Below are 27,997 nucleotides of genomic sequence, written 5' to 3'. Positions count from 1 at the left end.
ATAGGAGTTCGGCTACCCCTTGAGACATGGCTTGATATTTAGCTTCACACTTGGTTTTGCTACCACTGATTTTTTCTTGTTTTTCCATGTGACCAAGTTTCCTCCTACAAAGGTATAGTAGTCTGTTGTGGACCTCTGATCATTAACATATCTTGCCCAATTAACATCTGTATAGCTTCTACCCTAGTGTGACCCTGTTTAGTAAAGAGAAATACCCTGCTAGGGTGCTTCTTCAAGTAGCACAGGACTCTTCATGCAGCTCTATAACGAGATGTTTTAGGTGAGTGCATTTATTAACTTAGGACACTCACAACAAAGGCAATATCTGACTGGGTCATGGATAAGTACAACAATCTTCCAATGAGTCTATGATATTGCTGAGCATTTGGTAATGCCTCTCCACCATAATCTCTAGGTTCATGGCTGAGATCCATAGGTGTATTAATGGGCTTACACTCCAGCTTCCCATTGTCTTTAAGTAAGTCTAGGACATATTTCCTCCAAGAGATAAAAACGCCATTTTCTGACCTTGCAACTTTAATACCAAGGAAATACTTCAAGGGGCCAAAATCCTTAACTTCAAATTTAGAAGCTAGAAATTCCTTCCACTTATGAATTTCTTCTTCCCAGTTCTTTGTGATGATTTTTTTTGATCAGTAAATAACTTCTTTTATTAATTAAAAGTTACCGTGAAGGTACAAAGCAACTCGTCTTTAGATGGCCCAGGTTACAACATATTACAGAGATGGCCAAAATAAAGTGGGTCTATCAGCTCCCTGCTTAGCTAGAGTATCCACCATGCTATTTGCTTCCTTTTTGACCCAATCAAAAGCTGGGAGATGACTCAATAGGAGGAGACACACAAGGAGGTGACTCTCAACAAGAGACTCACCACTGGCTAAACAAAAACAGGGTAAGGAACATCAAATAACTTAAATGAACTCTCCCCCTTGTGGGTTTGAGGGACTTTAGAAGGAGGTGGTCAGGAATTTGGTGAGGGAGTCTAGTTTGGATCTCTTTCTCATTCAAGAATTGAAAACAGGAAAAACTCAGCTGCCCCTTGTAGGCCTTCCAAAAATCAGTTCTACTTGAATGGATCTCTATAGGTATTAAAAAGGATCCCTTCAAACCCTGAGCGCCAGGTTGGAATCCTCTCTAGGACCCTTAACTCAAAAATCTCTAATTGCTAGGGTTTCGGGCAAGAACTCCAAGATCTGTCTTGGGCACCAATCTGATCGTCTCTTTTCTCCTGAAGTCCTATACCAACTAAGCTGATTATCTTCTTTAATCAATTATTCATTCAGTTCTCCATACACAGTGTATGGGATTAAGAAGAAAAGAATAAAGATAATTGTATGCTTTGATGCCAAGAAGAAAAATAACCAGCACTTATTTCTTCCTTAAATCAGAAAATACAGCAAGCAAGATAGAAGTGTGAGAGCAGGAGAGGAAAAGAAGAGAAGAGAAATGAAGGAGAAGGGGAAGAGAAAAAAAAAACTCTCTCTCCAGCCCCAAACTTTTATTAATTCTAATTCGTTCAAAAGAAATTTAGAGATAATTACATAGATACCCTTGTATAGGGTGGCTGCTTATAAACTTAAAGAAAAAAAAGGTTAACAGGCCCATTAACACAAAAGTAATAAATATAAAACTGAACTAGACTAAGGCCCGTCTGGCCCAATATCTCTACAAAGTTGATAAACTCATGCAAAATACCCTTGTTTAGCATCTGTTTCCTTATTTTGGTCCCAAATTAATCTGGCCGTTTCAGCCCACATGAAGTTCTTCCTTGGTGCAGGTTATATAGTGGAGACCAGTCAAGACATAATCATATGATTTTCTTGTTCCCACTTCTCATGAGTAGCCCCTTCACCAATAGGTTCCTTAGTTTTTCCAATGAGATAAACTTTCTCCTTCCTCCAATGAACATATTCACACCCTTGGACCACTCCAATTAATTCATTCAGACTATCAAGTGGAACAAAAGACATGGGGAAGTTTGTACAGTCCATACCCCCACCAAAGAAGGATTGACTCCCAGTCTCCTAGAAGATACAGAAGTAATCGAGCCTTCTGAAGTCATTACAACAAACACTAATCAGCCCAGCACCACTGAACTGCTCAACTACTCAAACAGTAAACACGATATGTTACATCCTTCTCTTTAAGCAATTAAGCCACCAACAGTTCCACAACTACAACAAAACTGATCAGCACCACCGCTGCACCTTGTAGATCAACATTGAATCACATAAGGGATCAAAAACAGGTTGCAAGCACTTGCAACATGGTCCTGTACCTATGATCAATCAGACCTGGGTCTACACCTTCCTCTTCTTCCAACGATCATTAACAAAACAAGTGTCAAGGAACTTTTCTACACATTAATAGAGAGTGACTGCCACACCTATTAGCAATCCCTTAGACCATAATAGGCCTCTACGGATCAATGCAGCTACTATTCTGATCACACCAAGCAGAAACTTTTCTGTTCTGCACAGCTACAACCTCTACATGCTTTGATCACTAGAGGAGCAGCAACCCAGAAACAATAAACCTTGTGTTTGGGTATGGTTGAGCTGGCCATGGATGCCATGTGGCAGCCTCTGCGGCCATCTTATCTCTCTAGCCACGTCGGCACCATGTGGGATAGATAAGCGTGACCAAGAAGGAGAGTCCCACACGGACAAGGAAGTTAACCCCGCTGGGGAAGAGGAGCCATCCTGAAGATCTCGGCGGGCAACCTCATTCCAACAACCCCGGAAGCCCCATCTGAATAGGACACGGACCTCTGGTTATAAATAGGTAATCTCCTCTCAGGGTAAGGGACTTTTGGACCTTTATACTTCTACTTTGCTTCTTCAGCTCGAGCCAGCGCTACACTTCCCTACTCGGCCCTGCCTCATACCCTTCTGTTCAACTGACTTGAGCGTCTGAGCGACTACCTGAGGACCAACTCCTCGGGCCTCTGACCTTCCTTCTTGATTACAGATTCCAGTGCGCGACTTCATCCTTCCACCTCGATTTCACCCAGTTGGCAGGATTATTTGACTGCGATCTTGGTTCGGGACACCTGGGATCGGACAACATCACCTTGATCTTACAATCAAGAAAGAATGAAGAAAGAAAAGAAAATAGGGCCGATCAGATCTTTGATTTCTTCAACCTGCGGAAGTGTTCTATGAAGAAATATTTCAGAGAAAAGAAGAAATTTAGTTATTTCTGTAAGTGATACAGTGGACCAGACCTGATATTTTTTATGTGTGGTCCCATAAGTTCAGTCTTTTATTTCTTATTTTTGGCTTTATGCTTGCTTTCTTGTACTGTTTTAGGTAGCAGGGCATTTTTGTCCTTTTACCTAATGTTATGTTAAACATATAAATAATACTAAAAAAAAGAAATAAAAGACTGAACTTATGGGACCACACATAAAAAATATCAGGTCTAGTCCACTGTATCACTACAATTTCTATAACAGATGATGCTCTGATACCATGTCATCTGCCAAAAAAGACCTAGAAAAGAGATAAGAGAATGAGAGGAAGAGAGAAGGAAACAGAAAACTTGAGAATGAATTGTAATCTTGGGTATGTGGTGGTGCCCCACAACCCTATTCTAGTAGAATGTTTTAAAATAAAGTAAAAGGACAGAACTGCCCCGGAACCTAAAGATATATGATACAATACATCTTACGATTTATATTGTTCTCTTTGTCATCTTTGTGATTTGTTATCTTTGTAAAAATCATTTATAAACTTTTACCCAGCTAAATTTGTAATTTTTACATACTGCCTCAATTGTTTACCTTACACCGAAAGAATAACACTTGTCAAGAAAAAAAAAGTTAAACATGTTTCTAGATGGCTATTTTTTTGGCTCTGTATTTTTGTTTATTGATGCTGATTCTTTGTATCTTCTTCAGAGAATTTAACATTTTCTGAAATGGGATCTCATTTTTCTGAGGCAATTAAGTTGGGTTATATCTCTCCAAAGTTACATGAATTAATTCAGATTTTTCAATCTTTTGGGTAAGTGAACTTCTTTACTAGCTAATCCAGCTACCTATTTCAATTCCGTTGTAGTAAATATCCTTACACTAACCTGTGGCTGCAGAGGGGCTACAGGAGTGCTATGCCTCATTTTTGTGGAAAGAATTATTACAGCTAAAGTAATTGAAAAATTTATGAAGAGACTTGGTTTTTTATCTCATTTCACATTTTCATACTTGACTGGAGGTAATGCATCAGCTGATGCTCTGACACCACAAATGCAAAAGAAGACTTTGGATTTGTTCCGCCATGGGAAGGTACCTGACATATTATTCCATGTAATTGAAAGTTATGAGCAGGCTTGTTGTATTTACTGCCATTAAAGTTATAAAATTGCTGTGTAGGTAAACCTATTGTTTAGCACTGATGTGGCTGAAGAGGGGATCCATGTTCCAAATTGTTCTTGTGTGATACGTTTTGATTTGCCAAAAACTGTTCGTAGTTATGTCCAGTCACGTGGGAGAGCTCGCCAAACCGATTCTCAATACATCCTCATGCTTGAAAGGTATATTTGTTTTATTTCTTTCCAGTCTTTTAACTCTCTTAATCATATTTCCTTCTATTGTATCCTTTGTGTTTCAATATTTTTTAAATTTCATATGCCAGTCTAGATTTCTGCTCCAAGAACCTGGTGGTGAGGAGTTTGACAAGGAGAGTGTATTGCGATGAATATTAGGCGTAACCAAATTACATTCAGCCTTTGGCCCGACCATGACTGGATGCTGTTCAGGAAGGCATTTCATTTAGGGACGTAGTGATCCAAAGGCAGTGGTTGGAACTCAGAAGATGGGAACTGTATTTTTCAAAACAGGGGAGGGGATGTATTGGATTGAAATCACTGCAAAGGAGGTTGAAGAGAGGAAGAAGTTCTTGGGAGAATGTCTGGTGGGAAAGTTTACAGATGAAATACCATTGACAGATAAAGTGGAAAGATAGGCAGCAGAGGACTGGGCTCTGTTGGGAGGTGTAAACGTTAAAAAACTGATACAAAGCCTATTTCTCTTTATCTTTGCCTCGGAAAACGAAGATGTGTGGTTGAAAGGGATAACAACTTGTTGGGCAGAAGGTCCATGTTATTGGACTGGTGGAGGGGTAGTAGCAGGGCGTTGTACAAATGAACCCATGGCAAAAATGAATATATAAAAATATATATATTCATAAATATATAGAAATTGTAAATTGTTTTCTTTTAGGTATGGGACATGGTAGCACTTGAATAGGTTGGAGGAAGATACTTGCGGTCAAGAAGGAGAGTTTTCTGATAGAGGAATGTAAAGGGGGAAAGTTTTGATGTTTGAAGAGGGAGGGATATGGTTTTCCTGTCCCAAGTCGATGCAGGGTGGATTAAAGGTTTTGTCGAGGGAGCAATCCATAAGGTGACCAAACCAGGCTGGAGGAATGAGCTGAGAAGGGATAGGAAGCTCTTCTTAATTGAGAAAAAAGTCAATAACAATGGATGCTTTTTGATGTTAGACACAGAGATGGAAGATGGTAAGAGACAGACTATTTGTTTGTTGGAAGGAAGGAAGGAAGGAATAAGCAGGTTGGGTTGTAGTTGCTAAGGTGCTGCAGGAGTACGAAGAAAGGTGTTGGATGAAAAAAGAAGAATCAAAGGGATTGGGGGTAAAGAAGAAGCTTTAAGACACAGAGTCAAAAGGGGTTGGACAATGTGACGGTTGAGGGAGCTGGTGGCAATCCTAATCTGGTCCTGGACGTGCTGCCCTCCCCAGGGATAATTTGGGGGTTGGCCTGGCACGGCCCACGGCCCACGGCCCAAGCCCATGCCGTGCCACAGGTCTGGGCTGGGCGGGCTGCAGGCTGTGCTGCGCTGGGCCACAATGGGAATTTTATTTCATTTAAATTTGAATAATACAAAACATACAATGGTTGGATGAATGAAATATGAAATATGAAAATTGGAAAATGGAATAAATTAATAAAATATAAAAAATACAATATAGTTACAAATTGAAAATAAAAAATTACATTATTAAAAATATCAAATAAATCAAATAAAGTTAAAACAAAATTTATAATAATTTGAAAAAATGCTATACAACTATTGAGTATACAAAAAATATTGACTTCATCATTTTCTCCTATTGTTCTTGACTTTGATCATTGGAGGAATTGAAAATGGTGGAGGATAGGGCTATTTATAGGAATTGAAAATAATTCAATTGCTCCAAATACCCTAAAACTAATTGTTTTTTAGTTGTTGGGAAGGGTATTTTGGTCATTGTAAAGTTATTTTATCACTTTACCCAGAGGGGCCGGTCTACCCCCTAAACCATTTGCCGACCTGAAACACCCCTTGCAGGGGTGTATCCTGAAGGCTCCGATATGAATAGTGTTTTAAAAGCAAAAGGCGCAAGGGCCATTTTGCGCTTGAGGCGCAAGGCGAGGCGCACAAGCTAAAAATAAAAAAAATGTCAAAAAGTTCAAAAAAATACAAAAAAATCAAAAAAATATAAAACATAATATTAATAAAAATACAAACTTAAGTTTTAAAATAAATGTTTTAAAAAACCTATTATCTAAAATTAAAATACATAAACATAATATGTAAAGCATATTCAAATGAGAATTTAAAAATAAAATCAAACATATAAAACATTTTCAAGCATATAAAACTCACAATCTCTTTTTTTTTTCTCAATTACATGACTTCAATTAGCTAATGTGACATTACATTCTTAATTCTACGAGCCGCCTTTGTGCCACGCCCCTCAAGGCAAGCCCAAACAAGTCCATGTTAGGGTCTTAAGGCGCAAGGCACACCAGGCATGTGCCTTTGAATGGGCTGTGCCTAGGACTTGGGCGAGGTGCCTACCCTAAAATGCGCCTCGCCTGTGCGCCTAGGCGCGCCTTTTAAATCACTGGATACAGGTCGGTATGTGATGATATTTTGAACCTTGGCGGCACGGCACGACAGTCGTGCTGTACAGTGCCGGCCCATGGACCAGGAACCCCAGGCCCAACATAGCTTGGACCATTGTGCTGGGCCTGACACGGCCCGCGTGCCATGTCGGGCTGGGGGCCGGTCCAAATTTGGGCTGGACCACGGGCGGCGTGGCCCTATTTACACCTCCTTAATGATGTTATGATTAGGATTTCGAATGCAGATTCAACTGTGATGATTTCTTTCGATGATAGCAAAACAGTTCTGGACCTAGGAAATTGAAGGCAGAGTTCATGAACATTGAAGCGTCGGAAGGTTCAGTGACGGAGGCAAAGTGGACATCTTCTTGCAATGAAATTTCAATACCTGAAGGGAGAGTGATTCTGAAAACTTGTGGTTGGAGGATGTTTGCACTATTGACCTTCATGCAACGAAGATTATAGTTGCAAGCGCCAAGCCGGAGAGGGTTCCTTGCACGATCAATTTCTTTGCTGAAGGGAGATGGTGAAGCTTGGGCGGCATTGGAAGCTGAAGCGTCTCTGTGGTATGGGAGATGAGACGTTGAAGCTGCAGGTAGGGTTTGGTGGAACCCACATGGCACAAGCAGATTGGAAGGCGTGGGGGAGAAGGGAGAGAGCGAAGAGATGTTGGGTTTTAAAATTTCGAGATTGAATAAATTTGATGGTGGTCATTCAAAAAAGGGGAATTGTCTAAAATTCACCATGAGTTTTCAGGATTTTTCTTAAACTCACTATAACATTTTGAAATGTTTAAAACTCTTAAACTCACGTTAAACAAACTAACGAGTGTTAATATATTACCAATTTACCTTTCATAGAAAAATAATATATATATATATTAATATTTTAACTAAAAAGACATGAAAAAAAGGAAAAAATTCAAAAATATTTTCAAATATAAAATACATAAAAAACACATAAATTATAAAAATATAAAAAATTATAGAAATTGCAAACAAAATAAAAAATTATTTTTAAATTATAGAAACTATAGAAATTGAAAACCAAAATCAGAAAATAAAAATTGTAGAAAAAACACTAAAAATTATAGAAAAACACAAAAATTGAAAATAAATAACAAAAAATACAGGAAAATTTATAGATTGTAGAAAATAGAAAAATGTAAAAAAAACAAAAAATATACAAACATTGGAAATTATAACAAACAAAAAATGCAAAAATAAAAAAAAGAAAATTGAAAACTAAAAAAGATAAAAAAACTCAAAAAATATGAAGATTGGATAAAAACGGAAATTGCAAATATACATAAAACGATAAAAAATAAAAAAATATATATTATAGGAAAAGGTAAAAAATCGTAGAAACACAATTTTTTTTTTCAAAAATTGCAAACTAATAAAATGATACAAATTTTCAGAAAATCAAACAAAAATTAGCCATTGCATCCTAACATTATTGCAACAAAATTTCAAAAAATATTTTAGGCAATCTGATAAAAATTTACAAAAATATCTTTTTGCATAAATTTGTAGAGCCCTCGATGAATTTACATTCCAGATTCAAAAGAATACATTTCAAATGTCTCAAAACATAAAAAATCTATGAGAGAGAGAGGGTGGTGCGGAGGTTATCTTAGGCAAGAGAGAAGGTGCTATGGTGGCGGTAAGATCTGACCAAGAGAGAGGGTGGTGCGACGGCTACCTTCAAGATCTGAGAGAGAGAGCACTTGTGGTCACAGAAGAGGAATACAGAGAGAGAGAGAGAGGAATACGACTGGCTGGGCCGGTTTTCAATGGATCTACATGTGATCCACTTGGGGAACGAGGCTGAAGAGAAGGTGGTCACAGAAGAGAGCACTTGTGGTGCCAAGGGTTTCGTTTGGAGAACGACAGTCTTCTTCCCCTAAAAGAAGGTTTCAACAACGACATAGGAGGATGACGGGCGAAAAAAGGAGTGCTGAAGAGAAGGGGGAAACTCAGGTGAATTGTGAAGTTGATCATATTCAACAAAAAAAGGGAGGACGGTGAAGGCTTAGTGGAAATCACTGATGGTGAGAGAAGTTTTGGAGAGGATTGGGGTGAAAAAAATGGCGGTAGTAGAAAAAGAGATCAGTAGAGAGACGACTGGGGTTTTACTGAGAAGGGTTGAAAGTTGAAGAAGAGGGGAAAAGCAGTAAAGAGGATGAGGTGATTGGGATGATAGGGGCAAAGGAAATGAGAGATGTGGAAGTGTCAGTGGGAAAGGGAGAAGGAGAAATGAATAAAGTTCTAATAGAGGAGAAAGGAGGGGAGGGAGATCTAGGGACCGACTGACCGAGGGAGGGGGAAGAGAGGAGGAAGTAAGACCAGAGATGGAGTTAGAACTTACAAAATGAAGTACGGAACTTTCCCCTTAGAAAGTTCTGTATTGTAAAGTACTTACTGGCGATGCTTTTGAGATTTTTCTGGTTGGTCTTCCGTTTCCTTTGTGGAAGGAGAGTTTCTTCGAAAGTATTGCTCAAGTGTTGGGGGGTGCTCTACTTGAGATTAACATTGAGAGTCTCAAGGTGGTGCCTATCAAAATAGCCAGAGTTCAACTGGAAAATGTTCAAAGATCTATTGACATTAGTGTTGGTGGGGTGTGGAGCAAGGTTTGGTTGGTGATAAAAGTTGAAGCATCATTCTGGAAAGAAGGGCGAGAGCTTGAAGATGATGAGGTGGCAAGGGGTGAACACGTGGCGAAAAAGAAGAGGTGAAAGGGAAGGTGTTAAAAAGACTATTTAATCTGGGTGAAAATAAGAGTTAAAGGGGTGGAGGCTGAGTTGGGCCTCAACTCAAGAGTCAGAAATCCTTCGTTGATGTTGTTAAGGTTGGGCTCATTTCCAAGCAAACAAGTGGGCCAGGCCATATTAACATGAAGAAAACGATTTCTATTGGTCCAGTTTTGTCAGATCCTAGGGGAGGCGTTTTGGGCCGAGAATTAGGCCCATTAAAAGATAATGAGAAGGCTGAGTCATCAGGGTCGCGTGATACTTAAAGTGATCACGAGAGGTGAATTCAATATTCGACAACGGACTGAAATAATCATCTAGCATCGTCCCAACTCTAGGTTGACCAGCGTTTGAAGATGCGAGCTCACATCGTCTGTCCCCAGGGGACAGAATGCGAGCTCACGAGTCCAGACCTATACGGTTTATGGGGGGGCGGGGGCTGTAATTCAGAATTCTGCAGCTACTACAGAGTACTTCCGTACCTCTCATAATTCTCTTCCCGCCTAATTCTCTTCCCTTTCGTACCTCCCACAACTCCTCTTTTCTTCTACCCTCCTCACTGCCACTACAGCCAGTTGCCGCCTAATTCTCTTTCTCCTGCTCTCCTTTCACCAATCATTCCTCCTCCTCTTCTCTCTCTCTCTCTCTCTCTCTCTCTCTCTTTTCTTTCTTCTTCATCGAGTATTAGGGTTTTCTTTCTTTGAGATCCAGCAGCAACCAGTTGGCCGGTTAGGGTGTTCTCCTCCTCTATTTTTTTTTTTTCTGATAGGATACTCTCTCCTGCCAGAGCTCGAGGACCCTTGGAGTTCAAATCCATGTGTCCTGTTGCAAACCCTAACTCTAGTTCATCCCTCTGCCCTTTCTACTTAGGGAACAAGCACCCTTGTGTGCCGGAGATCTTCACTGAAACTCCGATTCATTCTTACTTTTTGTGGGGTCTCTCGCCTAGTGGGGTTGGTGACGTCCTTGTAGCTTATTCTGGATTTCATTTTATTAGCTATGACTTGATGTATTACATCTATGCACCTATCTATCTAGATGAAAAGAAGGTAACTACTAAACCCCTTCGCATGTTTTCATTCGTGTGGGCATGGGACATCTGTTTAGTGAAAGTTTCATCTTCAGAATTCCCTGTAACAGTGAATGTTTCATAAACAAATATTAAAACGGCCTTCTAGGAGAGTACAATAAATACTAAAAATTGATTCATATCTTATATGGAAAAAACAGTGTTTGTGGTGGTTATTTGGAGTTTATTGTTTATTAGACTCCATAAATCTGGTTATTCTGGTTCACGGCTTAGGGCTCTTGACCATAAATCTGAACTCTGAAGTAGGGTTGCTCTACTGATAATCTTAAGTCTGCTTTTGGCGATGAGGAGGGAAGAAGAAAAGAAGAGTTCATGAGAGATATGAAAGGGAAGACACTTGAGCGGGTTAATAAAATTTTGAGTTTTTTAGAATCCAGACTGCCGTTAACTCTGGATGCCGTTAAATTTGAGTTTCAAAAATAAAAGGTGGCGTGGCAACATTTCATTGGTGGGTACTGTAGGGGGCATCTTAGTAGTTTTGGTGTTCACATCTGTGCCCCACAAGGGGGTGCCCCACAATGTCCCACAGCACATCTCCGCCGTGTATTGGGAACATCTCCCAGTGATAGTACCAGACCCAATGATCATCGGGAGATGATCATGTCCCCAATACATGTGCTGTGGGACATTGTGGGGTGCCCCCTCGTGGGGTGCAGATCTGAACTCATAGTTTTGAATACAGAATTAATTCAGGTCTCTGGCCATTTTGTGGGGAAGTTCTCGGTGACAATTGAGGCCACCATGGAAGATAGTTTTAAATCCATCATTACAGGTGTGTATGGACCAAACAATGAAGCCAATAGGAAGCTATGCTGGGAATTGGGTGATAATAAGGATTAAGGAATATATGGCAGAGTCCATGGTGTATAAGGGGAGACTTCAACACTTGTGTCTATGTAGAAGAATGGGGGATTAAGAAGGTTGGCAAGGATGAATGGCTTTTTAGACATGGCGAACAGGCATGAATTGATTGACCCTACTACTTTTTGGAGCCAAATACACCTGGACGAATAACCGGGAGGATCCGATACTTGTAAAACTCGACAGATTTCTGGTTACAGCTAAGTGGGTGAACACTTCCCAGGATTGTTTTAGGAAGTGTCACCCAGACCACTATAAAATCACAAACCCATCATACTACATGGGGAAAAGTGGAACTCAACACATGGCCCATTTAGATATGAGCATATGTGGTTGCAGGAGCCGGGCTTCTTGGAAAAACTGAAGCAATGGTGGAATTCCATACAGATGGAAGGTTCAACTTTCCACAAATTAGCCAAGAAACTTCAAGGGCTGAAAAAATAGATAAAACTTAGAAGCATGGAAAGGGAATGTTTTGAAAGCAGCAGAAAAATCAAAATCTAATGCTCTAAAGGTGATTGAGGAGGTTGATAGCAAAGAAGAAATGCACCCTATTCAAGAGGAGAGGAGATGGAGAAAAGAAGCCAGAAGAGTGTATGACAGAATAGCATATCAAGAAGCAATAAAATGGACTGCATCCTACAAAATGAGCCTTATCCGTGTAGTAGCACCTTTTAAGCACTAATTTATTCAAGCCATTTTCATAAAATGTTCATATGATTATGTGCAAAATTTCTTGGTGATACACTGATTTTTTAAGATAACTAGAAAGTCTTTTAGACTTTGGAAGCTTCTACTTTCATTTGATTAGAGCACTTTCAGCTTGTGTTAGTGTAATTGTGTTGCTATCTTGCTTATGAAAAATGAAAAAATGAAACTGAAAAATGTTTCTGTATGTCTATTTTGTTATGAAATTCTTTATACATATTTGCAGGGGAAACATCAAGCAAAGGGATCTATTATTTGATGTTATCAGGAGTGAGCGTTCTATGACAGAAACTGCTACGAACAGAGACCCCAGTGCATGCATATCCAAAGTATGTGATGTGGATGACATAAATACATATACTGTAGTTGCAACTGGAGCATCAATAACTGCAGATTCTAGTGTTAGTCTTATCTATCGATATTGTGAAAAACTTCCTGGAGACAAGTAAGCATGTCTTTCCCTTTTCAAAATTCCAATAATAGTAAATTCTTCAATTTTTTTCTTCATTTTGAATTTTAACTATTTTATCCTGTATTTTTAGATCTAATTGGTAAAAAAATTTACTAGGTACTTCACTCCAAAGCCAACTTTTCAGTTGTCATTATGTGGGGAGTCTTACACATGTACATTAGTATTACCTCCCAATGCAGCATTTCAAACAATAACAGGTCCTGTAAATAGAAACGTGCACTTATCAAAACAGCTTGTATGCTTGGAGGCTTGTAAGAAATTGCATCAAATGGGAGCTCTTGATGATCATCTTCTGCCTTATGTTGAAGAGCCACCAGAAATTGGTTTTAGTGAAAAAACTAATGAATCTTCAGGTGCAGGTAGGTATACTTTTGCATCATGAAATTGGTGTTTTTTGAGAATTATGGCATATTTAGAGTTATTGAGCACACTAGTTGTAGGTATCTTCTTTTTCTTATGATAGTTATAGTATTTATAATAGAAAAAAGAGAAGGAAATAGCTTCATGGGTCCTATTTTGCTTTCCATTCTGTTCAATGCCACATCCATTGTTAAATTATTATTTTGGTAGCAAATAAAAAATAAAATTTATTAAAATAGGAGGTAAAACTGAGGGTGGTGAGAGATCACCAGAATTACAAAACAGTACAGACTTAAGAGAACCAAAGAAGAGAAAGAAAGAAACAAAAGCCAAGAGAAAGACAGCGCTTCTAAGACAGCTCAAGAATGTTCCAAAAATTGGCACCAAGAGTTTCTTTTGAGACCCCCTCAAACTCTGGAAGAATAAGAACTCAGCCCATGATCCTTTTACCACAGGAAAGAGGGATATGTTTCCTTAATCGAGCTACATCTTTGAATATTCTCCTATTTCTTTCTTTCCAACTTTCCCAACACACAGCAAAAGGAACGCAGCTCCAGGCTACCTTTGCCTTGATATTTCCCTTCACACCATCCCCCAGTCACCACCCTCTGGTGAACATGACATGCACCCAAACCCATATCCAGCCTGCTTTTTGATATTTGGCTATCTTCTATTACATAGATTTTGAACATGTATGTCTTTGTTTATGCTTTCTTTCTTCCTTTCATGTATCAAAGTTTACCTTTTTTTTCAAAGGGACAACAAAAAGGAAGGAATTACATGGGACTACCCATATCCGTGCTTTATCTGGTGGTTGGGGAGACAAAATGGATGGTGTCACTTTGCAGGCATATAAAATAGACTTCTCTTGTAATCTTGCTTGGGTGTTCTATTCTGGATTTGTCCTCTTAATTGATGCAAACCTAGATGATGATGTGGCAAATGCTGAAGTGGAACTTTACCTGACTGATAAGTTGGTCAAATCATCTATTTCTCCATCAGGGCAAATGCACTTGGATGCAGACCAGGTGAAGAAACTCCTACGCTCCTATGCTTGTTTAATTTTACGAGTACTTCTCATTAACTTGATACACTGTGTTATTGTTGAATTTTTTTCTTTGTTGCATCAGGTGAGAAGATCAAAATGTTTCCAGGAATTTTTCTTTAATGGGTTATTTGGGAAATTGTTCACTGGATCCAAATCTTCTGGGACACAAAGAGAGTTTTTACTCAAGAAAGAAAATAAATCATTGTGGAACACATTGAATATGTATTTGCTTTTACCACTTGATTCATCTGGAATTCCTAACGATGAATCTCTGAGAATCAACTGGAGAGGCGTTGATTCCTGTGTTTCCATTGTTGAATTTTTGAAGGAGAACTCTTTGCTTAGTGCTGATTCTTGTTTAGTCAGTAAGGGAAATTCTTGTAGCACCAATTCATTTGAGACTGAATACAAGGTTTCAGAAGTTATCCACTTGGCTAATAGTAATGTTAATTTATACAACCTTAAAGATATGGTGGTGTTGGCTATTCACACGGGAAGAATTTATTCTGTTATTAAAGTGATGATTGATATGTCAGCTGACAGTTGTTTTGATAGTTCCAATGCGATGCCACCAAAATATGCTACCTTTAGAGAATACTTCAATAAGAAGTGGGTGATTTGTAACACTGATCTTTCTATTTTGTTGCATTTTAACAATTACATGCCTTTTATCAATTATTGCCATCTTATTAGCATTATACCTGCCCAGGTATGGAATTGAGCTCATGCATCCACAACAGCCTTTGTTGCTGTTAAAACAGAGCCATAACCCTCATAACCTTCTTGCAAAATCAAGTCAAGGTATGTTAATTCGCCTCCTTTTTGAGGTTCAGTTTTGCAAATGAATTTCAATTGTGGTGCAAATACTCAATTGAAGGTACTAAATCATGATTTCCTTATGAACTAGTAGTGTGAAGGACAAAATAACAATGCCTCCATATATTCAAGGTTGTCATGATTATGGCTAAATCCATAAATAATGACTCCATATGTATGTATGTATGTTCCTTTTTTCTATAGATTCTTTTATCATCAGTGAGGACCTTGCTGATTCCATTTCTTAGGTAAAGGGAAGTTGTCTGTACACTTCTAACTTCATAGAACATATTATGTCATGGATAATGTGAATATTTTGTTTAGTCACTCAATTATAACATATTGGGCTAGAAATTTCCAGGCCTGCCTGTGCTTTTTTATTCAGGCCCAACCCAACCCATAATGTATACATGTTTATACATATACTTTGTGTTATATATGCGTTTCTTTTTTTTTTTTTTTTTCTTTACATTTTTCTCACTTATTCACTTAGGCTCTTATTATACAGATATTCAATGATGCTTAGCTTACTGGTGTCAGACACGGTACAATACACGCTCCTGATATGACACCAGAAACTTCATGGACACTTCTAGAATATGCTTTATAGCATTAACTATTTTGAAAATGAAAAGTGGTATATTTTAACAATCATACTACAAAACTGTGTAAACATTACAAGCTTAATTAAATTTTGACTAGATATGAGTATTGAGAATGACACTTAACTTCAAAAACTAGATATAAAAGCATGATGCAAGCATATTACATGGGATACTAATGTGGGATGGGTTGGTCCTAGTAATTTAGGATCTAGTGGTTGGCTTTGTGGGGTGAATGAAGGGCTGTGGGTGATTAGAGATAAAGAATGAAGGAAAAGCAACTCGAGTTCTTGTTGTGCACCAAAAAATGAGTAAGAAATTAGAACAGAGAGGTGAACTCTTGATGTTAGATTAAGCAGCAAGGAGACAGATCACTTAGAAGAAGAAATAAGGGGGAGAGAGAGAGAAAAATGAGAAAAAACTTCTGGCAACGACCAGAATCACTAAACCAAATTTTATTTCATCAAATCATTTTTCTTTAACTCCAAATACAATGACTCTATTTATAGACTCAACTTACTAACTCAGGTGTCCCCTTTCAGGCTCCAATTTGGACTAGAAAATTGACCCAACACAACTCCTAATTGCTTTAGAACTAAGACAAATCCATAATTAACCCATTAGGACACTTAAATAAGGATCCCACTAAAACTACTTTAATTTAAGACATCAGAAATTACTAAAAATAATAATTATGAGAATTACTATAAATAGTAAACTGAGAGTTACCAAGACACCAACAACTGGAAAATAAATAAATAAACTGAAATAATACCAATACCCTATAACCCATAAATTCTGAAATTGGTATAGGAATTGGGATATTGGTTTGTTTTTTTTTGATGAATAGGGATATTGGTTTGTTTCCCTATAAATTCTTTCCTTGTGTCTGCCTCTGTATCAGGGATTGTCTCCCAGGACAAGAGAATATAGAATGTAAGCAGAAGTTTGGCATTTCTTTATTGTATCCAAATTCATTAATTACAAATCAATAAAATCGCAGATTTTTTACTGATTAAAAAAAGAAAAATTGTCAAAGCTAGCCCAAAAAAGGGGTTCTTTGGCCATTTTTATTGCATTTTCTAATCTAAATTAGTTGTTGTTATATGCTGATGGTCTTTGGCTTGTGGCTCTACTTTAGCATGGCCATTTCTGAAAAAGTTGGCGCCACTTCTTTTGGAAAGGCAAATAGGTGGTTCTAAACCAGATAAACAGGAACAAGTGCTCTAGAAACATTTGTTTCTCTTTGTTTAAACATAAACCTAGAAATCATGTTCTGGAAATGGTTGTTTAACTTTCCAAACCACATGATGAAAATTGATTCTCTGCATGAAATGTGATGCACAAAAAGTATTTAGATTCCAATTGAATGGGCCCAATTAATTATGATGTTGGTGTTATGGTGTATTATCAATTTAGTTAGTGAGTTTCACACAGAATTAGAGGGGAATTTTTCTATAACCCTGAATTCTCATAAACCAGCACACTATAGAAAGTAGAGGAATTAATCAGACGAATCAATAGAAATTGGCTTCACGGATCCTGACTCAGAAGTTGGACTATTTCCACGAACACTCTTCTCTTTCAGATTTTATTTAATTTTCTTCTAGGATTTAAGTAAAGCTTGCTGCAATCCATCAACACCAAATTTCTAGTTCCAGATCCACTGCCTTTTTGGTCCTAGAGCCACAAACAAGCATACCAAATGCAAAAAAAAAAAAAAACCTTATCCTGAACATCATTTAAATGGTTCAGTACACTGGTCAGAATTTGAGTGATTTAATGAATGTTTGACAACTAATGCTTAATGCTTTCTTATTTTTAGCAGGTGGCTCCTTATGTAGGAAGACATCGGATGCTGGAACTGCTTTGATTGTTGACAAGCTGCAAAATCATGTACACATGCCTCCAGAGCTCCTTATTTGTATTGATATATCTATAAGTGTCTTAAAATCATTTTATCTTCTACCTTCTCTGATGCACCGATTAGAGGCATTAATGTTAACTAGTCAGCTGAGAGACGAAATTTCTTATCATCCAAGCAATGGCTGTATATCAAGCTCTCTGGTTCGTCATTTGTTGACTTGCTTTCCTTAATTGTTCTTGTATCATTTTAATATATTTATTGCTCTTATGAATATCCTTTTATGTTTAGATTCTAGAAGCACTCACAACACTTAGATGTTGTGAGAAGTTTTCTCTTGAGCGCTTGGAGTTGTTGGGTGACTCAGTATTAAAATATGCTGTGAGCTGCAATCTCTTTCTAAAATACCCAAAGGAACATGAAGGGCAATTATCTGCCCGTAGATCCCGTGCTGTTTGTAATTCAACATTACATAAACTGGGAACCAATAAGAAAGTACAGGTAAGTGGTAGTTTCTGTCAATTTTTAGGCATAGTATATGGTTACTTTGTTTCCATATCTGGTTTTTATTTCTGTGGTATGGCATTCTAGTTTGTGGTTAGTACCACATTGGTATTGCTTAACTAGTTTTTACTTTCTATCATTGATGTTATCTATTTGGAACGGGATCTTGACATGGTGAGCCATGTGCTATTTTGGATTTGGAGGGGATCCAAACCCAGATCTGACCCATTTTATGCCCTACTTAGCCCTTTAAAGACCAATCCTCACTCAAGGAGCAATGATATTCTAGCTATGTCATTTTTGTAATTGCAAACTAACAATGAGATCATAAGTGAATATCAACCTTTTTCAGTATAAACATATTTCATGTACATAAATTCACTGATATGAAAAGTATGTAACATTTTAACTTCTGAAAAATCCACACACACTTTTAATTTTGGTCATACCCTAGCAGCAATGTTTTTTTGTTTTTTCCTGTTTGGCATCCTCTATATTGTCAAATACTTTTGTGTCCCTCTCCACTTCTTCTGGTCATGTAAGATGTGATTCAGACCAATAAAATTAGCAGAAATATTTAGGTTAGAGCAGAAAGAAGGAAGGAAGAAGAGGAAGACAGCAAGAAGAAGAAAGGAGAAAGAAAGGAGGAGTTCGATAATCTCCTCTTTCCCCTATTCTAATCTTTTTATTAAACTTACTTAAGTTACATAATTTACAAGGAGGCCCTTAAGTAGGCGTCCACATCAACAATATACTTAAAACTTAAAAAACAAAAATCAGAAGCTAAAGGTCCATAAAGAAAGAGGGCCCAATAAGAAAACATAACAAGAAGGAACTAATAAGAATGACACTAAAGGACTAGGGCCCATTCGGCCCAGTCTCTCTACAATGTGGGTATTTTATTTAATGTAAAAAACACATAATTTCCATCTTTTCCTGAAACTCCTACATCGGGATTTTTAAGGCAAGCTTTGAAGTTATTTTCTAGGCAACTTCAGCACTAGTGCACATATTCAAAACATTATATTAATAGCAAGAGTTGTAGGGATGTTGCTGTTGCTGATAAAAAAACAAAAAAGAGTTATAGGGATGTTATATTGGTATCCTGAATCAAATAAAAATTATTCCACAAATTTGAGGTTCTCTGATGTCCTTCACCTGTGGAAATAGTAACTAGCATGAAGAACCATATCATCCATTGTTTGTCTTTTCTCTTTGTTTTTGGGGTTGTTTTCTATTATGTATCATCAAACCTATGATCCCTTTGTCACACATTGTCCTTCAGAATGATGCAAGTAGTTCTTCTGATGCAATTCTCCAATATTATAAGACTTTTTTTTTTGTATTCCATAAAATATAAGTGGCTTCTGAATTTCATATGTACCTTATAGGGCTATATAAGAGACAGTGCATTTGATCCTTGTCGATGGGCTGCTCCAGGGCAGCATTCTCTAAGGAATGTTCCTTGTTTGTGTGGCCTGGATACTCACGAAGTGCCTCTTGAAAGAAAGTTTCAAACTGAAGAGACTTCTGTTGCAGTTGGAAGGGTCTGTGATAGAGGTCATAGGTGGATGTGCTCCAAGACTATTTCAGATTGTGTTGAAGCACTAATAGGAGCTTATTTCATTGGTGGTGGATTAACTGCTGCACTTTCATTAATGAAATGGTTGGGTATGGATGTTGAATTTGATCCTATATTAATTGATGACGTCATTAGAAATTCAAGTCTGTGGTCTTCAATGCCAAAAGTTAATGAACTTGAAACACTGGAAACGAAGCTATGTTATAGCTTTTCTGCCAAGGGTCTTTTGTTGGAGGCTGTAACACATCCATCAGTGGAGGAACCGGGGGTTGGCTATTGTTATCAGGTACTGAAATTAAAACCAATTGGAAAATGGTGATTCTTTGGAGAATAGTGTTTTTTTTATTGGATCTTAATTTTGAGTATGTATACAAAATTGATATTTCTTATAATAAAAGAAAATTTATTAAATTAAAAAACAAGGGGAAGACAAAGCCAGGTGGAAAGAAGATGCCTAAGAAGGCAAAAGGAAAGGATAAAAATAGACCCCATCCATTACCCCTTCATACAACCAGAGGAGGGGAAAACTAAAAAATGTCCAGCCAAGAGATTCCCATATTAACACCCCAAGTGCTAGTCCAACCAACTTGAGATCCAACAAAACAGTAGTTCTACAGTCTTCTTGTTGCACGAACTCAAGCTTCCTACACAACCCTTCACAAGACGCCAATGCCACAGAAACTCTTCTTAAACTAATGGACAACCTTCAGCCCTACCTTAACACTTCTAGAATTACCTCTGAGGCTTGGGTGCTTCTACATCCCCTACACCTGTGTTGGCTTCTATCTTCTTCTTACCTCTTCCCCTCTCTATCTCTGACATCTTCCAGTTCGTCTCATCTCCATCACTTTCCATCCTAGTGACCTTTAATCTTATCTCTACCATTGCTTAACCCTCTGATTTTGTGATGGAAGTTTTTCTTTGTTGGTTTGGTTTCCTGTAGGAATAACTTGTGCAAAATCTCCTGAAACTTTGGTCAAACAGGATTCATGTAGTTAATCCTATATAGTTTGGAACTTGGGATAACTTGGATGATTATGATGATGATGATGGGTAGTTTAAGAGATGCAATAGTTTCAGAGTACCCCCTTTTGGAAACCCTATCAGCCCTGGAGAAAGAAGAAAACTTACAGCCGCTCTCTCCAGGAGTGTCTAAAGTCCCACGAGATGTGATCAATTTGAGTAGAGAGTACAATACTACTTCGACCAATGTCCTTTTTGATGTGGACGCGTATTGGGAGCAGCAGCAGCAATGATCCGGTGTTCTCATCCTATCCAATTCGGCAGCAACAGTCTTATCCATTCAGCATTTTAGATTAGATTATCTTGTTATTCTTATCTTATTAAGTTAGTAGATTAGATTATCTTATCTTATTAGATTAGGATTAAGAGAGACTTATCTTATTAGATTAGGATTAAGAGAGATTATCTTATCTTATTAGATTAGGATTAAGAGAGATTTATCTTATCTTATCAAGATAGAGTTGGAGGTCTCCCTATTCAGCAAGGAGTCTCCCTAAGAGCAGGACTCTTGTAATCTCCTATTTAAGGAGCCACTATTATTGAATAAAGGCATCCAAAATTTCAGTCAAAGAGAAGAGTAAAGGAGAGTTAGGGTGATCTCTTGGACAAATTACCCCTTGGGTCGCCACGATAGGGTCAGCACGCAAAGGGAGGGGCAAGGAGAAACTAGAGGTTCTCCCCGTGGATCGACCCGTGACGAGATCCTATTCCCGGGCCCATAACACTTTTTTTGATTAACAACAGATATTTCATTAAATGATTAAGAAAAATAATACATAGAAAGGGAGCTAAAATATCTTAACTCCCCACAACTGTCACCCAAAATACAACAACAATTACAATTGAGCCCAAAAAATAGAATTCCTATTCACCCCTTGTCTAGATAATCCATCTGCAAAAGAGTTAGCACTTCTCTTTATCCATGTGCATCAAACTTCCATGTCCTTGGTCAACCATTTGTATTTCTTCGTTTCATTTCTGTAACTCCAGAATCTTGAGTTCTCTTCTTTTAGCCAGTTCACTACAGTCTCAGAGTCTCCTTCTATAATCAGCTTGTTTAAGTGCAATTCTTTAGCCCTTTGGATCCCTTCCAGAGCTGCTAAAATCTCAGCCCTTAATGAGTCTCCTGTTCTGATTGGGCCAGAAAACATGGACATCACATTCCCTTTGTCATCCGTCAAGACTCCCCCTATTCCACAGGGCCTTGGGTTGCCCATGCTGCTGCCATCAAAATTGAGTTTGGTAAATCCAAGAGGTGTGGGGGGGGGGGGGGGGTCCAGTAAGAGCTTGAAACCTTCCTGATTAAGAATGAATCTGCAATTTCCTTCCAGTTTCCAATCAGACCATTAACTGAAAATGCTGCAAACAAATCCAAGGTTTTCAGCCAATGAATTACTCTTATGTGAATCACTTCTATTACTGCTTCCACAGTTCTCTCCTTTCCTAAGAAGATCCTTAAGTTTCTTTCTTCCCAGATAGACCAGCACACTACAGGCCTAACACATCTCCACATAATCTTTGCCCTTTTTGTTGGCCAGTTAGAAGGAAAGGAAGCAAACAATCTTTGCCCTAATATCTCTTCTCAGTCCCAAGTTCCAACCAAATCCAGAGGTCGAGTTAGAAGGTACAAGAAAGGTAGAAACCAATTCATTCTTAAAGGTAGACATGGCAAAGAGAGTCAGGAATTGGTCTTTTAAGGGATAATCCCCAACTCAAACATGTTCCCAAAATTTGATAAGTATTCGGAATTCAAGTCATACCTGATCTAGGGAGAAAGCAGAGGCAAAATAGCTTGGATTTCTTTCCATGGAGATGCCCTTGTAGTCCTTGCCAAAATGGCCAGCATCCCATCTATTCTCTACAAGCCCATGAATACTACCCACTATCTTAACCCACAACTTTTTCTTTTTCTAGTGAGAATCTCCACAACCATTTCCTCAATAATGCCAAATTCCTCTTTCTTATGTTCCCAATATTGAGGCCATCGTCCTACACACCACCTCCCACCCAACCCTATGGTCTTTTTTCTCTTCCCCTGGTTCCCACAAGAAATCTCCCATTAATTTTTCTAGCTTACTAGCCACCCCTTCTGGGATCTTGAAGATTGACAAAAAGTAAACAAGCAAGTTAGCTAAGGCAGGCCTAATTAGGGTGATTCTCCCTCCTAGAGAAAGGTAATTTTTCTTCCACGTGGCAAGTTTTCTCAAAATTAATTTTAAGATTTCACATTTGCTCAAACAGTTGTATTATGAGTTTCAAGTTCCTAATCCAATTGAGATCCCCACCTTCACAAAAAAGAACCATATCGTCTGGAAACTACAAGTGAGTAAGTGGTACATTCCAGCGTTTTAAAAGGCGTATACCTCATGCGCTTTTTTCATGAGGTGTGCTAGAGGCGTACGCCTCATGCACCTCATGCACATCTTATATAAAAAGATAGAAAAAAAAGAAAAAAGAAAAAAAAAGGGAAAGAAAAAGAAAGACAAGAAAAAAAGAGAAAAGGAAAGAAAAGGAAAGGGAAGGGAAGAAAAGTTAAGGGGAAAAAAAGTGGTTTGCCCCCTACCCCTTCGACAAGACCCTCCTTTTCAACTAATGTTATGCATCTTTATTCTTCTTAATATAAAAGATTTTTATTAAAAATAAAGAAAAATGAGATCCCCCCTTCCTCTTCATCCTCCTCCCTTCCTCCTAACCCCCCTCCTCTTGAGGAGGCGTACGCCTCCTTGTGTTCGGGAGGCTTACGCCTCTTGCGTTCTAAACTACGCCGCACGCCTCTAGGTAGTGGAACACCTTGCGTCACGCCTCCATGTTTTAAAACATTGGTGCATTCTCCCTCCCAACTCTCCACCCCCTGATTAAGTTCCTGGAATCTGCTCTAGAGATTAGTCTCCCCAACACTTCTGCAACCAAGGTAAACAAAAGAGGAGAGTGGGGGTCTCCTTGTCTGATTCCTCTCAAAGTCGGAAAGAAGTCCACCACTGCCCCTCACCAAATAGAATAATGACAAGTCTGGATACAACCCATCACCCATCTGCACCATCCATCTCCAAACCCAAAATTAGTCATTACTGGGGGTGAGCACTATTCGGTTAAAACCGAAAAACTGAACCAAAAATTTTGGTTACGACTTTCTTTTGTTCAATTTTTGGTTAAACCGGTTTGGTTAATTCGGTTTTTAGTTTTTGTTTTTAGAATTAGAAACTTGTTTCATCGAATTAACCGAATTTTCTATTATTATATATAATATATTATATTTATATATAATATATAAATATAATATATTATATTTATATATTAATATATAATAAAATGAAATTTGATTTCATAATATATATTTTATAATATATAATATATATACTATATGTTATAATGTATATATATAATAGAGTATATATTATTAAAATTCAGTTTTAACTAAAAACGAACCAAAAATTTCAGTTTTGGTTATTTTGGTTTTTCTATAATTCGAATTCAAATTCGGTTCGATTTTTATTTTTTAGTTCGGTTTTTAAAATTTTGGTTTATTCGATTTTTAACCAAATTAACTGAATGCTCACCCCTTTCCATTACCTCCAACAGGAAGGACCAGTCCACCAAATCATAAGCCTTCTTTTTTTTTTTGATCAATAACAAAAACTTTATTAAGAATTATGAAGCTTTAGGTACAATAAGGGGGAGATAAAGAGTCTCATCTCCCCATCAGTAAATTACAATGAAAGAAGATTAAAAATTAGCCCAAAAAATAGCCTCCCTATTCACCCCTTGCTTGGCCAACCCATATGCAAAAGAATTAGCAATCCTTTTCACCCAGCTTTATTGTATCTCAATGCCCCTACAAAGCCATAAGAATTTTTTCTTTTCATTATTGTAACTCCACAAGCCATTGTCCTCTTTCTTCATCAGCTAATCACCACCTTTGAATCACCTTCCAAAATCAGCCGACTGATATTTAGATCCCTTGCTCCTTGAACCCCTTCCAAAGTTTCAAGGATCTCAGCCCTAATAGAGTCTCCTTCTCCAATAGGGCCTGAGAACAGAGCAATAACAATCCCTTCCTCATTCCTGAAAACTCCCCCAATCCCAGAGGGCCCTGGATTCCTTATGCTACTACCATCAAAATTCACTTTTATAAATCTGGAGGGAGGAGGGGACCACAAGGGACTAAGAGTCCTCTTACACAGAGTAGAGGTTGCTATCTCTTTCCAGTTTCTTAACAGGTCAGCAATAGGAAAGTCTGAGAACAGTTCCATAGTTTTTAGCCAGTGGGCAGCCTTTAAAAGTATTAGGTTTAATAGTTCTTCCAGGGATCTTTCCTTTTTTGAAAATATTCGAGAGTTTCTTTCCTCCCATAGTGACCAACACACGACTGCCCTAATGCTCCTCCACATCATCTTCCCTCACTTCTTAGGCCATATGAAAAACGAAAGGGAGAACAAACCTTGGACACTCTCAGGAGGGTTCCAAGTACACCCAAATCGAGAGATACCCACACCCAAACAGTTAGTAACCTTACAAGAGACCAAAAGGTGGTAACCGGATTCCCCATCATCTTTACAAAGAGAGCATCTATTAGGAAGTAAACAAGAATTGGGTCTCTTTTTCTGAAGTAGATCATTTGTATTTATTCTTTCCAAGAAAATTTCCCAACAAAAAAACCCAACCCGAGGAGGATGGGCTTGCTCCAAATTTCCTTAATCGGAAAGGACACACCAGAAGGGGCAAATGACTGAGTTAAGGTTTCAAAAAATGAAGCACAAGAGAAGGTTCCTGAAGTAAAAGGGATCCAAATTCTGGTGTCTTCCTTATTAGGATCAAGGAAGATATTCTCAAGGATGGCTAATAAAGGTAAGAGGCTGTCCAAGTCTGTATCCTTAATTGCCCTTTGTAGGCCGAGGTTCCACCCAAAGAAGAGATAGGTTCATTTTTCAAATCTGACAGAGCATACAAGGAAGGAAACTGGTCCTTCAGAGGTGAAACCCCAACCCAAAGATGTTCCCATAATTTTATTCGATTGCCAGAGTTAACACCGTACTTGATCCAAGGGGAGAAAACTAGATGGAAATCATGGATGGATTTCCACGGAGAAGCAGCTGTAGCCCTTGCCACAATTCCAGAATCCCAGCCGTTGTCTTCCAGCCCATGTATGCTAGCCACGATCTTTGTCCACAATTTTTCCTTTTCCACTGTGAACCTCCACAACCATTTTCCCAACAATGCCATATTCCTTTTCTTGATGTTTCCAATCCCAAGACCTAGTTTTTTACATCTAATTACCACTTCCCATCTCACCCTATGATCTCTCTTCTCCTCTCCCGGCTCCCACAGAAAATTTCTCATTAATTTTTCCAATAAGTTGGAGACCTTGGTGGGGATCTTAAACACTGACAAATAATACACATGTAAGTTAGCTAGGGTGGACCTAATCAGAGTGACTCTTCCTCTTAAGGAAAGATAATTTCTCTTCCAGGACGCAAGCCTCTTCTCAAATCTCTCCACTACCGGAGTCCAAAAGCTTTCATTCTTAGGGTTATCTCCTAAAGGGAGGCCCAAGTACATCAAAGGCCAATATGAGATTGCACAACCTAACACACCTGCATAATTCCTTAACTCCCTCTCCTCCACATTCACCCCCACCACACAACTCTTATCAAAGTTCACCTTGAGGTTAGACATCTGCTCAAAAAGTTGTATTGCTAATTTTAAATTCCGGATCCAGCTTATATTCCCACCCTCACAAAACAAAATCGTGTCATCTGCAAACTGGAGATGTGTCAGTGGTACCTCCTCCCTTCCAACTCTCCACCCTTTTATCAGATTCCTTGAGTCTGCTCTATGGATCAATCTCCCAAGTACATCAGCCATCAGGGTAAAAAGAAAGGGGGAGAGTGGGTCTCCTTGTCTTATACCTCTCAAAGCAGGAAAAAAGTCGACCACCGTTCCATTCACCAATATAGAATAGTGACAAGTCCTAATACAACCTAGATCCATTTACACCACCTTTCTCCAAAGCCATAGCTTCTCAACACCTCCACTAAAAAAGACCAATCCACTAAGTCATAAGCCTTCTCCAAGTCCAATTTGCATACCACTCCCTTCTTCTTAAATTTCCTGAAGCTCTCCAGACTCTCATTTGCAATGAGGATTTGATCAGTGATCTGTCTTCCCTCTACAAATGCTCCTTGGTTGGGTGCAATAATAGAGGGGATGACCTTCTTTATCCTGAGGGACAACACTTTTGCAATTATTTTATACAAGCTATTCACCAAACTAATAGGTCTGAAATCCTTAGGTTGTGATGCCTCTTTCTTCTTTGGGACCAAAGCAATGAAAGTTGGGTTCAGGCCCAGATTAATTATTCCCCTACTGTGAAACTCCTCGAAGACTGACCTAAGATCCTTCTCCACTATATACCAACAATCCTGATAGAAAGCCATTGTGAAGCCATCTGGGCCTGGAGCTTTTGTTCTATCCATTGAGAATATTGCTGCCTTTATCTCTTTCGAATCAAACCTCTTTTCCAACCATTCTCTGTTCTCTGCACTTAGAGTCGGCCACTCCAAACCCTTCAACCACACCCTCTCATTCAAAGGCCTTCTGAATATAGTTTTGAAATGAGTTACTAAAGCCTCTGCTATTTCTATCGTGTTCGACAAAACTGCTCCTTGTACTTCCAATTTTGATATGAGATTCTTTTTTCTCCTCCCATTTTCCATTGAATGGAAAAATCTAGTGTTTCTATCTCCCTCCTTTAGCCACTTACACCTAGATTTTTGCCTCCAACTTATTTCCTCCTTAATCAGAATATCCTCCATCTGCCTCCTCAACTCCCATCTCATTTTCCTGTCTTCCTCTCCAAAGGATCCCCTCTCTTCCTTCATATCCAAATCATCAATCTGCTCTAGCAGGACTTGTTTCCTTTCCTCTATTCTCCCAAACTCCATCCAACCTATTCCACTCCTTTAATTGTGATTTTAGAAATTGAAGTTTCTTGTGGAACCTCATTCCCTCCCACTCTACTACCGGATTAGATTGCTCCTACCACTCCCTGATCTTCTCACTGAATCCCGGATGGGTCAACCACATATTTTCAAACTTGAATGGAGTGGCTCCATCACCTCTCAACTCCTCCTTACACAACACTATAGGCCAATGGTCTGAAGTAATTCTTGGGAGTGCTTTAGATACTAGGTTGCCCCAATGTTCCTCCTAGTCTGTTGAGAACAAGAATCTGTCCAACTTGGAGCATACTGGCCTCGACTGAAGGTTGGACCAAGTGAAGTTATTATTTAGGAGTGGAATTTCTTTAAGCTCAAAAGTATCCACAAAATGGTTGAACTTTCTCATGCTAGTTGTCACTCTTTGTCTGGGGTTGTTGGTTTCCTCTGT

At 38.5% G+C, this 27,997-nt stretch overlaps 1 protein-coding gene across 4 annotated transcripts in view; it reads left to right on the top strand.

Moving 5' to 3' along the window:
• DCL3 (dicer-like 3) overlaps positions 1–27,997 on the top strand; it is a 107,314-nt gene that overhangs the window by 32,063 nt on the left and 47,254 nt on the right. For 2 of the 4 annotated variants that reach the window (XR_016079398.1, XM_019198308.2), the window contains exons 10-20: positions 3,923–4,028; positions 4,114–4,306; positions 4,394–4,554; positions 12,567–12,785; positions 12,909–13,171; positions 13,929–14,200; positions 14,303–14,829; positions 14,930–15,021; positions 17,464–17,705; positions 17,794–18,003; positions 19,398–19,874. Coding sequence is in view for 3 of the 4 variants with exons in the window: in XM_019198308.2 (XP_019053853.1) it covers positions 3,923–4,028; positions 4,114–4,306; positions 4,394–4,554; positions 12,567–12,785; positions 12,909–13,171; positions 13,929–14,200; positions 14,303–14,829; positions 14,930–15,021; positions 17,464–17,705; positions 17,794–18,003; positions 19,398–19,874 (2,762 nt within the window). In the remaining variant the exon portion in view is untranslated. The remainder of the gene's footprint in view (positions 1–3,922; positions 4,029–4,113; positions 4,307–4,393; positions 4,555–12,566; positions 12,786–12,908; positions 13,172–13,928; positions 14,201–14,302; positions 14,830–14,929; positions 15,022–17,463; positions 17,706–17,793; positions 18,004–19,397; positions 19,875–27,997) is intronic. The other 2 variants (XM_010263505.3, XM_019198309.2) reach the window with 2 other exon arrangements.

Source organism: Nelumbo nucifera, chromosome 8, assembly GCF_055504915.1.
Source record: "Nelumbo nucifera cultivar China Antique chromosome 8, China Antique-T2T, whole genome shotgun sequence".
NCBI lineage: Eukaryota > Viridiplantae > Streptophyta > Magnoliopsida > Proteales > Nelumbonaceae > Nelumbo > Nelumbo nucifera.
This window is presented reverse-complemented; position numbering and strand designations above follow the sequence as displayed.